Source organism: Pelophylax lessonae (genome assembly GCF_965119305.1).
Source record: "Pelophylax lessonae genome assembly, chromosome: 7".
In the NCBI taxonomy this organism is placed as follows: Eukaryota; Metazoa; Chordata; class Amphibia; order Anura; family Ranidae; genus Pelophylax; species Pelophylax lessonae.
The window spans coordinates 173,297,918-173,315,701 of record NC_138774.1 but is presented as its reverse complement, the minus strand read 5'-3'; the positions used below and the strand labels follow the sequence as shown (position 1 = coordinate 173,315,701).

The 17,784-nt window shown below is 38.5% G+C and overlaps 1 protein-coding gene across 1 annotated transcript in view; it reads left to right on the top strand.

Annotated features, from left to right (window-relative positions):
- NEXMIF (neurite extension and migration factor) overlaps nucleotides 1-7,645 on the top strand; it is a 480,173-nt gene extending 472,528 nt beyond the window's left edge. The window contains exon 6 of the mRNA XM_082262772.1: nucleotides 1,306-7,645. Within this exon, the coding sequence (XP_082118898.1) occupies nucleotides 1,306-5,513 (4,208 nt within the window). The 3' untranslated portion in view covers nucleotides 5,514-7,645. The remainder of the gene's footprint in view (nucleotides 1-1,305) is intronic.
- Nucleotides 7,646-17,784: the final 10,139 nt, after the last annotated feature.

The following is a 17,784-nucleotide window of genomic DNA, read 5'->3' as shown; positions in this document are numbered from 1 at the left end:
ACAGACACATGTGTATATGCACACATAAAGACACAGACAGACACATGTGTACACACACACTTAGAAACTCATGTAAAAAAACACACACACGTACACACACACACATACATACACACACATGTACACACACAAACACACACACATATGTATAAAGCCCTTTTAAAATGTTCTAGCACATTACCTTTCCTTGTTCAGCCAGGTACTGCACTGTAGGGGAAAACAGAAAGCACAGCACACTCCTCTTCTCTTTACTTTCACTTTGCTGAGGCTGACGAAGCTTACTCGCAGTGCTGATGTACAGTTTGGCAGGGGATCGGGAGATCGGGCTCATCTGACAGCTTTTCTCTCCCATGATCCCAGGGCACACCTAAGGACCTCCGGCGGCACACTGGTGTGCCGCGGCACACTGGTTGAGAAAGGCTGGTCAAGAGGATTAAAAGAGGTGTGACCATGATTGCTTGTGCTAAGAGGAAGGGGTTGGATGAAATGAGGAATTGTTTAACCCAGAAGCACAGTAGTGTGTAGAGTAGGCAGCCATGGAAGAGCTCGGCATAGCAGGGAGGAGGAGAGGAATTTGAAAGCAAAAATAACATTCATATATCTGCAGGGATCAAGTTTATGAAAAAAGGAAACTGGAGTTGGGCTTCAAATAAAGCCATAATTTATTGTTACCCCTAGCCATCTTCTGGTAACCCCACCTCATTTGTTATTTTTCAAATTTCACCCTGGAGTCACTCTTAATGCCACCACAGCTAAAACGTCTAGTCAAGTATAGTTGTGCTCTGTGTGTGAACCGATGGTCATGTAAATGTCACCAGAGGGTCTTTTGTATGATCAGGGGATGACTTATTTTAGAATAAAGTACAAAATCCCTTCAAGAACCCTGTAGTGCTACAGAAATCTGGTATTTCTTTAAACAAAAAGAGTTGTAGAAAAAGAACATTTTTATGTGAAATCTCTGTTCTCCTGCCAACACAGGGTAAAAAAGGTTTAGATGTGTCTTAAAGAACACTCCCACACATAAATAATGTCATAATGGGTGTTTGTATACTCATGTCAGATAATTATTGATCAAGTCTATATTGAAATATAATTAGTTTACATACCTAGGGGTCCTTTCACTATAATGTAGAGGCCATTAACAATCGTTAACAGTCATTCACTTGAATGGCTGTTAACGATCATTAATGGCTTTTGCATTTTAGTGACTGCATCCAACTGTGTATTGATGTTTATATACATTTATACAGTGAGCTGCATGGGGAACAAAAGCACTAAAACATTGTATCTTTCTCCCTGTTGCAGAGCCGCATGATCCTGTAGATGATGTGAAGTCCTATGATGCTGCAGATGCTTCTGTCACATTCCCAGCCTTAACACAGAAAGAACTTCATGCCTGTCACAGAGCATTGCCACCAATCATTTCCAAAGAGCCCTGCTTGCTGGGCCCTCCTTCCCCCCTGAGGCTATCAGATACAGCTGAACATGTTAGCAGTGATCCTTCAGCTCAGGCCATATCTCTGACAACCTGTGCTACTAAGGGCCTAAGTACTTGGTCTTTGCCCAGTGAAAGTGAAAAAACGCCTTTTACCATCATGGAGCCTGGAGCTATGTCAGCCTTGACTGGTGATTGTTTGATGCAACAAAGTCGGACCTGCTTAGGTTGTTACATAGAAACAAAAGATGGCGTAGACTCAGAGCCTGGTGTCAGTTTGAAAATGGGAGATATAAGTAGAGACTATGACACTTGCCCAGTTACGGACATGGGAATTCACTGCATGAGTACTGGAGACAGCATAAAATATGGTGATCAGCTGCTTTCTGATCAGCTTTTAAGCTTTCCTGTTCATAAATCTCAAGAGGCTGATAAAAGGGATCAAGACAAGTCTGACAGTGAGACAGAGGACCCTACCCAAAAGAATTATTATGAGGGTCTGCTACTGGACAAATGTAATGGAGATGAGGCTCTGCTGTCCAATCCTAACCAGGAATGGGGCTATTTTGAGTCCTTTATTAGTGAGAGTAAAATTGAATTGTTGGACCTGTGTTCTAAGAATGAACTGTCTGTTAATTTGTTTTCAGAAGAAGATGTTGACAATTACATGTTTGATGATGATGATTCCACTCTTGGTAGCGATGTTTGCTCTTTAAAGATCAGGTATGAATCATTTCAAGATAATGTAAGAGAAAAGACAAATGCTCTACAAGAAGATGCCCAATTTAATTTCTTCCCAAGCGTCTTCACAAACTGCACCAAGAAGGAAAGCAAAGTGTCCAAGAAAAGGGTAACAGACCCATCTCAATTCAAACTTGAAGAAGGTGGAATATGGGAAGAAGATGAGGATGAAGATGAGGAAGGAGAGAGTGAGGGCATGAAATCTACCTTGACCAAAAGTTGTAGCAATGTGGATGTGGTGCAGTATATTAGCACAAAAAGAAGCCACTTTTTGGATTCAGTAAATTCAGCAGAGGACTCTGGAGAGTACAGTGATGACAGCTCATGCAGTGAATCTTCGTATGATGTACTGGGAGACATCAAGGACTGTACCAGATATCTATCACGTGAGCATTCTCACTCCTTAATCCAGCCAAATTATGGACTAAGGGTGAAAAGAAAAGTCAGGTATAGTGATGACTACTTGTATGATATGGATTCTCTGGAGAATGAGAAGGTTGTAGAAAAGAAAGAAGATGCACCAGATGGTCCCAAAGAAGAGGATGATGATGACTGGTGCCCTAAAAAACGCAGGAAAGTTTGCAGGAAGGAGCCACCAGTCATCATTAAATACATAATCATTAATAGGTTTAAAGGAGAGAAGCACATGCTTGTCAAGCTTGGTAAGCTTAATGCAGATGAGACCACAGTTACTCTAAGTGATGACCAGCTATCAAAATGTCAAAAGCTTGCACCTCTCAAGGAGTATTGGGAAGAAAGGAGGCGAAACACATCAGCTTTGAATGCACAGAGAAATCTTAATGGCTTAGAAAACACCATTCCACCAAGAAAGAGAAAAGGACAGCTAGCAAACCGGCATAGATTACAACGGATACAAACCATTGAACAACCACTGGGCAGGGAGATGCTTTCTTCTTATGATCATAGACAGGGATGCAGCAGTAAAGATGATACTAGCCTCAATGACTTGCATACATTAGCCCTAGAAACTCCAAGCTGTGTAAATGGATTACATTTGGCTGAAATTGCAGAGGTTGCCCCTGTGAGATGTAGATCTTTAGAAAGGGAGCTTAAGTGCGCAGACAGGAAAGTTATAAGAAGAATCAAATTTAAAAGTGAAGCCAGGTTAAAATGCAAACAGCTCAAACGCGAGCAAGCAAATGCCATTAGTAATACAGAACCAGTGGAAAACTTCCCCACCATGGAGAACCAGGACTCCATAGCTCTTCTGAAAGAAGAAACTGTACACAGTACAACAGACTCTTCCCATCCTTCGCAGTGCCATGCTGATAATGAAGCTAAAAATTCTCCTTTCCTGCAAACCACCTGCTCTCCTGACAAGCCATTACCATCTGCTCACATCAGCACCAATGTACCAGTTCTCCCGGGAGGATATCTACAGACACTCTTAGATGCATCAGACTCATCTTCTGGCACTGCTATAACATACTTTGCCCCTCATCCTTTGGGGCAGCACTCAGTTAACATCATGCAGACAGACAAACAATTCAACTCACTACAACTTGCAAAAAGCTGTGTTCTTTCTCCCCCTTCAGAATCTGAACTGCAGCAGTCACCCCATCACTTAGAAATGGAGCAGAGCTTCCCAGACATGTGGCAAGGCAAACCTGCTAGCAGCCAGGCTGAGTTTATATCAAACCTAAGGGAAGTGTCCATTATATCCGGAGATTTTTCTGGTTCAGCAGCTGTATCAGGCACAGACATCACAGCCTTGGGATATAGTCAAGTTCATCCAAACAGCACTAAACAGCTGTACCACAAAACATACTTGCAAGAAGGCCAGATTCAGCAGGATGACTCCTATCAGACATGTCATTATAATAGTGGAGATAGCCACTATGTTCTGCAGAGAGGCACGCTTAACACAGACAATGGAAGGCTTATTAGTTTTGACTCAGTAGGCTCATTGTCAGTTAGTTCTAGTAATTACAGCTCTTTAAGCTTGAAGTCTTGTGAAAAGGATGGAGAGGATGAAATAAGTGATGATTTCTTGGCCCACTGCAGCCCCAAACTTGTAATTCAGCAAAGCATTGATGAAATCACACCCCTGAAGGAGTCAACTGATCTCCTTGATATCTCCAACTTCACACCTGACAAATTTCGTCACTCATCACTTTCAGAAATGTCTCCACCTGATACGCCCAATCTTTCTCCTCAAATCACAGGTACTGAGGTAAAATCAGTAGGAAATCTTAAACCTTTTCAGAACGGTACCCAAGCAGTGCTTAATGGATCAGAAAAGACCAAATGGAACTGTACTGTTCTTCCTTCACAAGAGCAGATTAACAGTGGCTTTACACTAAACAATCACCAGTTTCAGTTTCATATGTTTAATGATGAAGATTCAGTTACCGTGCCGGATAAAAACACATGTCTACCAGGATTTGATGAGTCTTCAGTACCCATCCATGCTATAGGCAAAGCCTCAAAATCTAAAAAGAAACTTTCTGCCACCAAAAATGCAGGTGCCAACCAAAGCTCTACTCCAAAAAGTAGCAAGAAGAAAACCCCCAAGGCTAGCAAAGGGGTAGATAAAACACAAACAAAGGCCCCCCGGCAAAATGGTTCCAAGTCATCTAAGAAAGTTAAAAATGATAAAGCCCTGACTGCTTGCAGTGGATCAGATCTACTAAAAAATGCCAGTCCTGATAAGCAGACTTTAACTGACTGCATGCAGATTTATGGGCCTGGCTCATCCAAGGCAGGCAAGCCTCCAGCTGAGTGGACGCATGATAAAGGTAACAATTCATGGCCTGATGTTAAGGGAGGAAATGCCAAGAATATAATTGATGACGATCAAAGAGAGTTTGAGGAACCTTCTAACATTCTTTCTAACATAGCATCTGGTATGGCTGATGTACAGAGGTTTATGATGGCCTCGATTGAGCCCTTTTACAGTCCCATGGGTCACAGTGACATCCCAGACATATTATTGTCTCCCGAGTCAAACAGTCTAAAGTTAAAAACATTGAAAATTTTGGCTAGTACACCACAGGAATTTAAGAAGAAAGTAAATGGCAGCTCAATTGGGGGGTCCAAGAAGTCATCCAACAAGGGCTCAGGTAAGAACAATGCTAAGTTTGGAGTTTTTGACCCAAGCTGCTCACTAAGTTATGGAGGCAACCTTCATGCAGCCTTTTTTGATAAGAACTTTGGAAATCTTGGTATTTTAACCAATACTGTACCAACCCACAAAAAGCTGTATCGTCATAAATCAACATCTAAATCACTGCGTGATGAAAACTCTAAAGGTAAAAGAATAGACCAAGCACATAAGGACCCAATGGTCACAGCTGCATTTGAGAAACTGAGGTAATGTTGCACCAAATGTTGTCTAAAATGCATTTTTTTCTTTTCTTCACTTGCAAAGCCTGCTGGTCTTTTTTTTGTTTTTAGTTTGCCCTAAACAATTCCTAAAAAAGGCTAAAGCTGCATGTAAGCCACTGCCTTGCAATTAAAAAGAGGCTGCGCATGTCAAATGCTAACAAGCTACCTAAAATCACTGGTTCTTGACTAGGCCGGGTTTTGCAATGACTAACAACTAAAAAAAAAAAAAAAAAAAACTTCTATTTTCTGCTATCTGGCTTCTTTATTTCAGAAATACTTTTTTGTGCTTCTTTGTTTCTAACGCAAAGATTTTCTTTATCAAACACCTTGTAAAAAATTAAAAAAAAAGTTCCAGAAGGAAATATATGCATTGAAATGCCACAATGTGGAGTCTAAAGGATTCGAAACACATATACTTCGATTCACGTGGTCCCACAATGTGTTCTTCAGCTCCCCCTGCTGCACATTTGAAAAACCTGCATAGGAGAATCAAAATGCATAAAACTGTTTATAGCCCCACCTGATGTATTGAGCTGATACAAAGCATTTTTTTCTCTGCAGGAATTTAAGAAAACATTCAAAGTGGAAAAAAAAAACATTTTGGATTTTTGAAAAAAAAAAGACTTTTTTTTTTTTTTTTTAACTACATTGATGTTTATGTTTTGTTTCTTTTGAATATATGCCTTGTGGTTTGTTGATCTGTTAAGTGCTGAAATCCAGGGTTTACATTGTGATGATTTGTTGAAGGGCAGCTTAATCTGGTATTCTCTGTGAAAGACTGTTTTAAAGTCATACTGTTGTACAGTAGTTAATGCACTATTACAACCCACAAACGAAATGAAATTGTGCCAAACTCTGATCTGTGACTGTACATATTTTTATTATATATAATATATAGAATCAAATATATATTACTGCATTTCATTGGTGGGTATTCTCAGTCTGGATCTGAGCCTTTTACTCTACTGCAAACATTCCAAAATAAGCATACAATGTCACCAGAATTGTAAAGCACCTAACTCGCTGGGTTCTAATGATTCATCAAACTGCATTCTCAACGTAGCAAAACTAGTGCCATATTTTCTTACCTCATCTTAGTCTTAGATTGATAGAAACATGATGTTTTAAATTGTTTATTATGATATCATCTATATACCCGAGGAAGACCAAAGGTGACAGAGATTCGCTTTCCCTTCACCTCATTTTATATTATAAACACTTCAGCACTAAAATGCAGAGCAATATGCTGCAAGCCCCCAATATTTGATGTAATCAAAAGGGGGCATAGCTAATCGCAACTACTGCACAAACATTTAATTCCTGATGCCAGTATTTTAAGTAAAAATGCTTCCTAAAGGCTTCCAAACAGAAGGCCTTTTCAACCAACTGACGTTCTGTAGCCTCAATGGAGAGGGCATGGGGGTTTTGAGCATTTGAGCAGGCATGTCTATCCAGACTGGTGCAATAGACAGTATACGTGTTTTCAAGTTATTCAGCACCCAAGAAAAGTATTGTAAAATATAGATATAAATATACTTTTTGAACAAACATGCTGCAGTAGATAAAATGATACACATACAACTTATAGATTTTAATCACATTTTGATGTTTACATTTTGTTGATCTTTTGACACTTTATGTCATTGTGTATTAAAGGGATACTCGAAAAAAAATATCCCTCCAGGTCAACATTGCATTATTTTAGAAAACTACATAGCAGATCATCACTTGCTTTTTTTCTGCAGATAGTGACATAGCCCATACAAATGCAGCTGCTGAAAAAAAGTGCTAAATTTGGGGGTCTGCTTATTCTAAACACATGAACAGTCCCAGTGTTATCATAGAAAAAATGAACCAGGATTTCTTTAGACGTGCAGCACCTTTGCAAGTATCTTACCAAAGATAAAATACTTCGTGCAGGACAATGCTCAGGCTCTGTGCAGACTTTTGGGAAAACCAGTGAGCCAATTACAAGAGCATGGGGGTGTAAATTAAGATCAATTCAATTTACAAACTAAGCACTGTTTCCATTGTTGCAAAGAAGGGAAATTTGATATTTTAGCAAATCATTGCTGGTTGCAGATTGAAATGTTTAATAACATAAAAATTACAAAATGATTTATGTAATATGAACCTAGTCATTTTTTATATTAAATACTGCAAAAAAATCTATGAAAGGAATTAACCACTGTTATAGAATTGTAAATGAATAAGTAAACCCATAGGAATAGTTTTACAAACATAAGCCTATCTAGGTAACCCTATTGATGAGATACTCTATAGTAAATTACATGTTCGACAGCATATTAATCGGTTGTCTGCTTTATTAACACAAAATAAATACAGGCCTGCAAATATACAGACTTCTTTAGCTACATCATCTGCTTTTTACCAGCTAGTTTGAATGTGAAGAAAAGGCTTAACCACCATGGAGAGCTCAAATCCACTGGTGTGGGTAAAGGAAGTGGTAGTTGGCAAAGGGATGATAATTTGGGTTCCATCTATCCCACATGTATGTATGTACTCTTTGACATACAGATTATACACATTACAATCTGACATTCCATTTTTGTGCAATCAACTTTGGATTTACCAAAACGATGTAATCTGAGGACCTAGATAAACTATCCAATCAACCTGTATCCAATCAAGCAGACCCTTGCACTACATGGTTGTTGGCAGATCTAAGAGAAATTGTACAATAAAATTGTAATGTATGTATGTGATGAGCTTAAAAGAATGAATCTGTCCAAAAGTGCTGAGTAAAAGATATATAATGTGAATCTGTATTAAAGGAAAACCTAGAAAGTAAGACTAAGGTTGTATAGTAGTGTGCCTGAATTTATCTTCATCACACTCTCCCACCACCTCATTTTTTTTCTGCCACAGCCCTCTAAAAACCCTAGGCAATTGGCCATTCACGCTATTTTGTGTGAATATTGTAAGGATGTAAGCTGTGTATTTTCATGCCTGTTTCTTCAAGAAGCAGGCATCAGGTTAAGGTGCGGGGGAGAACATGGCTAAAGTTATGTTTTTTTGGTCACCTTATGGTACTTGCTGTACAGCCTTAATCTTGTTTTATATGTTTTCTTCCTATATACTAATTTGCTTTACCATAAGATTATCCACATATTAAAAACTGGTCCATACCAATATAGGAAGTCGTTATTACTGCATGGAAATTACCTAGTTCAAAGCCATAAAACCCTGCATATGTTAAATGTAACCAGTAACAAATGTCTTTATTTCAATATAACCTGCTGATTGACAGGTTTTTGATTGATCTGCGATTTAATATGAAGGATGTATATTGCACATCATATTATGTATATGCAGACTTGATGTTATCACTGAAAAGGTCTATATGTTATACTGCTTTTGTATGTACAATCTGACTGTGAACTTTCTAATTTGATAAATGTTTCTATATGCAAACTTGAATTCTATTGTTAGAGGGCCATAAAACATAAAATACAAAATAGTGATAAGAATTGCTAATAAGGTTTGCAGATTTCATCTGTTATCCTCTGCTAATTATATGTCATGTTACCGAAGCTACCTGCAGAAGCTGGCTGTGTCACAGAAAATATGTTCCAAGGTATTGACAGTTTTATTTCAGACTGTGGACATAATAATTACTATCCCCAGATCCTTCAGATCTTTTTGACTATACTTTTTCTTCTCAAGCCGCAGGAAAATCAGGATGCTGAGCAAGTTTATATATTGCCTTTAGAGAATACAAAAAGCTAGGCCAAATTCCTCATAGAATATAGGCATGAAAATCTAACCAGGCAATAGGTTTTCCAACTATCCTTATTGCAGGGATACTCTTTGCTGTTTTTACAAATAATTTTCCAGTTTCCATTATTCCTCAGCCTGCATTCCCTTTATAATAAGAAGAATCACTTTAGGAGTCTCTTCCAGAATTTGTTACATCCTTGTTGATATGTTATATAAGTTTCTTTTAACAATGGCTAATCTTCATGCAATCTTGTCTATCATTTTATTATTTTACCAGTATTTATATAGTGCCATCAATTTACACAGCGCTTTCCATAGTACTAATTCACATCAGTTTCTTCCTTCAATTAGCTTACAATTTGCATTTCCATGCATACTTATGCAAGGGACAATTTATACAGGAGGAGTCAGTTAACCTACCAGCATGTTATTGGAGTGTGGGAGGAAACCAAAGTACCAGGAGGATACCCAAACAAGCACACGAAGAACATGCAAACTCCATGTAGGTAGTACCCTGGTCAGGTTTTAAAACAAGGACCCCAATTCTGTAAGGCAGATGTAATAATGACTGCAATACATATGACTGGTGGGGACTCCACCTTGGCATATGTGAGTCACAACCATGTACATCTCAAGAAAAAGTTAGTGCTCAAGTTAAATTTGTGTGCCTAAATCCATGTGGTTGACAGGTCTTAAAACCTGTTCTTTATGGAGACAGCAGTTGGGCCCTGTTTAGTTTATGGTGAATAATGACGGCCTTAGTGAATTTAATCATACGTTGGTCCTGGTTTTTTAGCCATCTGGAACCTACCTACACACAGTTGTGATTGTAATTAATAGTCTTTTTTTTTCATCTTCTAGGCTTATTTGTATGCTTTCTACTGTAACAAGAATAGTGGTATATCTCTAAATAATAGATTTACTTGATATTTTAGCTGTTGATTTAATCAAAGTAGGAGTCATCATCCACTGGACTGCATGCTAGCTATGTATATATTTCTTTGTATTCCTTTTTTCATTTTATCGATTTAGGTTAATCAGATAAGATTTCCATATTGTATATGATTTTTTTAATTCTGTAAGCATTCCTAAAAAGCTTCACCACAAGAATGCATAACTGGATTTGAGGAATGGCCAGAACATGGGGCTAAATTGATTATTTCAAACACACATTTAATCAAAATTTGTTATTAACAGCTAAATAACATGACAATATATGGCTTACACGTAAAATTCGATGAAGCTCCATGTCTGACAATGAACAAGAACAGCAGACTGGTTAAATCCTTGTATAATTAAAGTGGTTCTAAAGTCAAAATGTTTTTACCTTAATGCATTAAATGCAATAAAGTAAAAAAATGCTCCACTAACTGTCCTAGGCACCCCTGCCACTAAAAACCCACCTGACTCCGCTCACCACTCCAGCACCGTCCTGGCTGCTGCACCGCTCCTTCATTTCCTGGTCTCATAGGGGACACGGGCAGCAGCGTTGTCAGTCAAACTCCTGTGAGAAGGGTGCAGGGACATGGCTTAATGGCACAGGTGCTCCCTTAGCACACGGCTTGCTGAGGGGTCACCTGGGGGAAGGAGAAACAGATAGTGTTAGTAGGGAACTCCTGAAGAGGAATTAAGGGACTGTTCAATGCAAAATCATTGAACAGAGCAGGTAAGTATAACATTTTTTTTTTTTTTAAAGCAAAAAAATATATATCCTTTAGAATCACTTTAAGCCATTCTACCATAGAAGTATTATTGTAAAGGCTTGATGTCACATACTATACGCTCTATAAAATTGTCTAATTTATTACTCAGAATTGTATAAACAGCATATTGGTTTGCCCATAATGTTTCTTTGTGGCTCTGACAATGACAACTGCCAGTGATAATATACAGCATGATTATTCCTATAATTCCTAGGAGAACTAAATATGGTCCTCTTCTTATTAATTTGGGGACAGCACCATACATCGCTTAACCCTGTGATACAGACTTTATTTGTATTTTCAATGCAATATACATATCGGGGCATTTGTGCAATGCGTACGTGTTCTTCTATGTAGATCTACTATGTTCATCTATTGTTTACATGGGTTATTTGTACTGTAAACTTGAAACATACAGACATATACATGCATAAAATAAGCCTGCCAAGTTAACTGCAATATAGATATGTGATCTTGTCTGCAGTGATACTCTTCAACTTAAATGCAATACACAAAGAATGCATACCAATAATTTTGAGCAACAATAAGGTACTGTATGGGAGCAAAACAACCACAACAGATAACCTCAGGACATCAACAGCTTTAGAGACACTGATTCCTCGCTTTGCTACTTTACTTAGTTCAGAAATAAATTAAGTCTTGAAGGTTCACAGGACAATATGATACATGTGAATATAAGACAAGAGGATCTTTCAAGAATAAGATAAAATGTGACTACAGTTGAATTTTTATGGGTACCTCAAATCATTTCCAAAATATCATACCTGGTCAGATTTTGCTGCAAGTTAAAGAGAAGCTTCAGTCAGTTCTGTAAAAATTAAAAGTCAGCAGCTACAAAAAGTGTAGCTGCTGACTTTTAATAAACACACATTTACCTGTCCAAGGATCGAGCCCTGTCCTCACCCGAGCCAGTTTTTCACCAGTCTGCAGGTCCCCAACGCTGGCATGTGAACTGTGGGCTGTGACACCCTGCAGCTTCACAGCTGGATTCCCACAGTGCATTCACAAGCCACACTACACCGAGTATATGGTCCTGCAGCCTTCTGGGACCTGTGACATGACCCGGAAGGATGCAGGCAGGGAGGGGGAGGAAAACTTCTGATGGATCTGCCGTAGTGATCCAACCAGAAGTGGTAGTGGATACTTGGTTTTGCTATCCCCCCCCCCCCAAAATGTATTCCAAATGTAGCAGAGGAAGGAGGGAGGAGGAGGAAGAGTGGAACCTCCCCTTTTGGGTGAAGTTAGGCTTTCAGCATGAAATCTCATCATGCTAGAAAAAAGCATCTAGGTCAATAAGCACCTTAGATAATTGCAATTCATATTCAACATTAAATTTAGCCATACACTGGTGAAATTTAATTCGCAAAAGCTGTATTTGTTCATACAATTTTTGAATGGTTAGTGTTTCTATCTGTACTGACATGCAAAATTTAAGAAGACATTTTAGTTTATTTCTTATCTTATTGAACAAAATTCTTACCAGGAATATGATTCTGGTTCAAAATTACATTCCTTTCTGTCCATCCCAGAATTAAATAGTAAAATTTGCAACATTTTCATGATAATCGAACAAACTTTTTCAGGACTTTCATATGAAATTTGTATAGTTACTGAAGGTATTGTTGAATGCTCTAACAATGATCTTCCTGCAAATGTTTGCATGAAAATCCAACAGTATTTGGCCAATGTATTGCAGGAGTAGTTGCTGTGCGTGGAATGTAAATTCTTTATTGATTTTGGTTTGTACAGTGTCTCTGGTACATTCTGAACTAAAACTGGCATCCTATCTAGCGCAGGAGGTGGTGAGAGTTTGCTTCTGTTCTTGCTACAAAAGACAACAGATTACTGTTGACTACTACAAAAGGCTGCAAAAAGGACAAAGGAAGGTGCAAACGCCTAGGGCATTACCACCACCATTTTTCTCAAATGTAAAAGCCAAAAACATACTCACAAACATGTGAATGTACAAGCATATCTGAACAACACTCCAGCTTAGGGCAAAGCCTGAGCTCTGAGGAAGGGGGCTTGTCCACTGAAAGTACTTTGGCATTGCCCTAAGCTGGAGTGGTGTTCAAATATCCTTGTACCTTCTCATGTTTGAGTATTTCTTTGGCTTTTACATTTAATAAAAATTGGTGGTGGTAAAGCGCTAGGCGTTTACGCCCTCTTTTGGCCTTTTTGCAGTTTACATTGGAGTTTCCCTGCTCATGGAGGTCTGTATCACTTTTGAGTACCGCGTGTACACCATTTGATGTGGAATTGAGTGAGTGCTGAAGTGGTATTACATTGGTCCTACAAAGGGCTGCCTAAAATGAGCAAGAGGGTGTTACTCTGTTAGTAGAATCAGGATAAAACAAATGTAAACGCATGCTGATATAATTTTCGCTAGACTATTGCTATCCACTAAATGATATTCTTGAGCAATGCAACCAATCTGCAAATAGCTAGCATTACAAGGTAATAAAGGGGATTAGGAAACAAATATAATGAGCAGTTATAACCAGCACAAATCTGTTTTATTCATTCAGATTCTTCACTTTGATTGATTTTAGGTAGCATTTCCTTTTCATAAGATCCTTCTTCTTTGCCTTTTTGGAAACATTACGTTGTGAGACATGAATTAAAAATTCTAAAAAAGCTTCATTCACCAGTATAGCGTAAACATGCTGCCATATTTTGTTGCCTGGGATGTCCTCGTGTTGCATGTAGCCACCTGTAGACATGAATGGGTGAAGGGGGCTGTATGCAGCTTTGCACCACTACTTGCGTAAAGTGGCACATGCATGCAGACATAATTTCTCAAATGCAGGTAGTGTGCATTTGGGAAATTATGTCTGTGCACATACTCCACTTTAAACAAGTAGCATCGCACAGTGGAGTACAGTCGTATTTATCCATTCATGTCTACAAGAACCTGGACGCAGTGTGAGGACATCCTGGGCATCAAAATACACCAGCATGTTTACACACCCATGTGGATGAACCACTAAATTCAATAGCTCCCACTGATTTGTAAAACACTGTGCAAACTGTCGGTGATACATAAGTCCTGCATAATATTATAATAATGTTAATCAGTCTGATTGTTTTTTTTATTTTTTGGACAATCACTTGTGATAGACTTATATTATTGTAAATGATCTTTAATTAATGAGCAGAAAATTAGACAATACATTTGTGTGCACATTGTAGACTCTGTCATACCTCTATGAAATCATAGGCAATCTTACTGGTTGATAAATATATATTAAAATTTTTGCAGCAATAAATAATACTAATGAAACATAAAACAAAATTTCAAAAATATTACGTGTTAAGGCTTACATGTTAGTTCTTACTGGCTGATGTTATCAAAAACATCATCAAAACAATGTCATCAAAAACATTCATGCTGGCCTTAGTGAAACAATACCCAACTGAAAGGTTGGAGAGCAGTTGTCCAGTCATGATAGATCTTTCCCTAGGGTCTGTTGCCACCTTTAGGCCCACCACAGATTGTATGCACTGTAAGATCTGCTCATCCTTACTGGAATTACTAAAACCCACTGCCCCGAACATGTTATTCACATGTATTATGCTTAAATGTGTGCTCATAGAAGGGGAGAGAAGCACGGGACATGGGACATTTCCAGCATGGTCTTGGCTGACCTCATGCTCCAGATAAGTTACTTTGTACACTATACACTGGGAGAGTGTCTTCACTGATACTAATAGTGGCTATTTTAAATGTCATAACATACAGCTATCTTTAGGACTGCAAACATTGATTTGCATGTTGGTGCAGAGCGTATTCAAAGCGCCTGTCTACCTTTGTACTGGCAATGACATGACATCATGTCACTACTGAAAGACTGGATATGTAATTATTGGCATATGTTCACACTTAAGATGATTTTTTCTCAAATTTGTAATTGATTGTGTATCTTTTGGGAATGTTTTCCTTCGTATCCTGTTATATTAAAGGGATGAGAAGAAAGGTTAAATCTTTCCATGGGACCATAGGCAACAATGAAATTACATATGTAAAGCTGCCCATACATTGGTCATTTTTTTTTCCGTTCAGCCAGACAGCTGTATGAAATAAATGTAACTGATTCCCCCATTCACGTGAATGTGGGAATCCTCCTCGCTCAGTTATTGTGTTCTGACAGAGGGGAGACTCTGTCCATTCATGAGAAGTTGATCAATAGATCAACTTCTCATGAACGGGAACAGCCATACATGGAAAATATGGATCAATGTATGGCCAGCTTTAGAGTGGAGAAGGTATAGGAACTGCCAGTGTTTTTATATTGTGTCTGTAGTGACTGGGACTGTTCCTTTTTTGTTGTGTCATTTGGAAAAAAGAGTTGTAGGAAATCTTCCCAATTGGGACGCAGACAACACCAGTAAAAATAAACAAAGGTTCTAGACTTTGACAAGAAATAAAACAAAACATACCCCCCTATACTGTGTACTTGTCTCAATCCAGGGCACTAAGTATAATTTCTGTCAGATGCATTGTTCCTTTGCTATCTGCATGAGTCACTTCTGACATGCTATCCTGACACCAAAAGGTAAAGAGGTGACAGGGGAGGGACCTCCAGCACACAGCCTATGATAGCCTCAGCTCTATTCCTGTGTGCTGTGTGAAGGGGGGCATGTTCCTTCCCTCCAATCAGCTCTCAGATCTCTCCTCACTGAACTCTGCAGAGTGTACCTTCAGTTTCCCGCCCCCTGCTTTCTGAAGTGCAGAAAATCTGTGTAAATTCTGCATTTTGAATGGCTGTAGAGAAGACTGCAGAACAGGGCTTTTTTTCTCAGGGAATAGGTGCAGGTACTCCCCTCTTCTGAGTCACGGCTTTTCTCTGTCCCTACCCACCTCCAAGCACTGTTTCTTGGTTCCACCACCTACCCATCTCCGAGCACTTTCCCTGGGTATCCACCCCCTACCCACCTCCAAGTATCACCCCTTTTGGAAAATACTGAACCAAGTAGTGTGGTACTATGTAATTTGTATGGAATTTGTAATGATAACAAGAGAAGCAGTAAAATAGATTCCCTGCAGCCAGCAGCATTAGACCCCTAACAAACAATAGACCCTCCCAGCAACAATAGACCTCCTGCCAAAAGCAATACTTCCCCCCAGCAAAATAGATCCACCCCAGCAGCAATAGATCTCACAGCAGCCAGCATCAATAGACTCCTCCCTCAATAGTAGGTCCCTCCCAGCAACAATAGATTCCCCACCAGCAACAATAGTCCCCATGTAACAATAGATCCCCTCAAGAGATAACAGACCCCACAGTAGCCAGCAAAAGACCCTCCAGCACCTTCCAGCTATTACATACATTCAGTACCAGATTAGCCGGAACTGCATTCCCCCATGTTCCCGCTGAAAAAAGCCCTGCTCCAGATAAACATTTATAACATAAGTAAAAGGATTTGTTAAGTCTCTGTGTATCACCTGAGGCCAAAGTTTGGCGTTTCAATGTTATACTTTTTTGTTTTGTTCTTACTAACCACACACAATAAATCAGTTTATGGGGTCATTTCACATATTCATTATTTCAACCATCAACCAAATGTTTGACCCCTCTGTAGAAACTCTGAATGTTTTGTTTCTTGAAGCCACCTTTGAAAAGAGCTGGGCACACAACCAATTGTATTTGTGCCCTCTACAAAGAGCAAAGAATCTTTTTAGTGGAACAGAAAAAATGTATTTTTAGTCTAGCTTGAGGAGATGACAAAAGATTCATTTCCCCCCACATACAATTAGTCCTTGTTTTTTTGTGATAACATAAGCAAAAGGTCTAACAAAAATACCATTGCAGTCTGAGAAATCCTTCAGCACACACACATTCATAAAATACAATAGTTTCAAGGCTTCCATTATTAGCTGTTGGCAGTTGTGATAGTGCCATCTGCTGGCTGAACTATAATAATGCAAATAACAACAAAAAAATAAAAAACACACAAAATGATTCTCTAAGAAAATGGAGATACCATAGCAACCAATCAGGTTTTATCTTTTTTTCTCTGGGAAAATGAAATGAGGAATCTGAATGGTCACTAAGGGCAAGCTGTCTACTTTTGTGGCAAAATGTTTTCTATCTTTTATATAAATAGGCCTGGATGTTAAAATTCTCACCAGTAGCCAGTCAATTCAAAATAGGATAAATATACATTTTTATTTTATCAAAAATATTACAATTTACACAATGTGTTAGAAACACATTTGTAAATGTTATCTACTTAGGCAATAAAAAAAATTACAAGGAGTATTTTTGTATGTTGTTTTTCCTACTGATGACAAATGTTTTAATTGCTTTGTGATTTAATCCGATGCAGTAATGTCTTATAATTTAAGGGTTGTGCTTTATTTAGCAAAACTTTTTCTTTTACTCAATAACAGCCTTGTCAAACTCCTTCCACTGCATTAGAAGCGTAATCTCAATGAACTACAAATTCTCCAAAGAGCCAGGGTAATAATCAGAGATAAAACTCCTGTTCTAATAGACTACTTCCAAATGGCAGTCAAGAAGACTAAGGACAAGGAAAGTTTAGGGCTTTCAAGCTTATTGGGAAATGCTAGCAGTACAGAAAGAGCTTATGGAGCCACTTTCCAGTGGTATAAAATGCATTTAAACTTGCTATATCCCTCAACTGGACAGAGATAAGAATATGTTGGAGTACACATTATATTGTTCCAGTCCTTGCAGAAATAATATCTATTAATAAATATTCACCAACAGTATTGTTAACATACCTTGGTGTTGCTCTACATTCACAGTTTTATCTGAAATTTGCTCATTA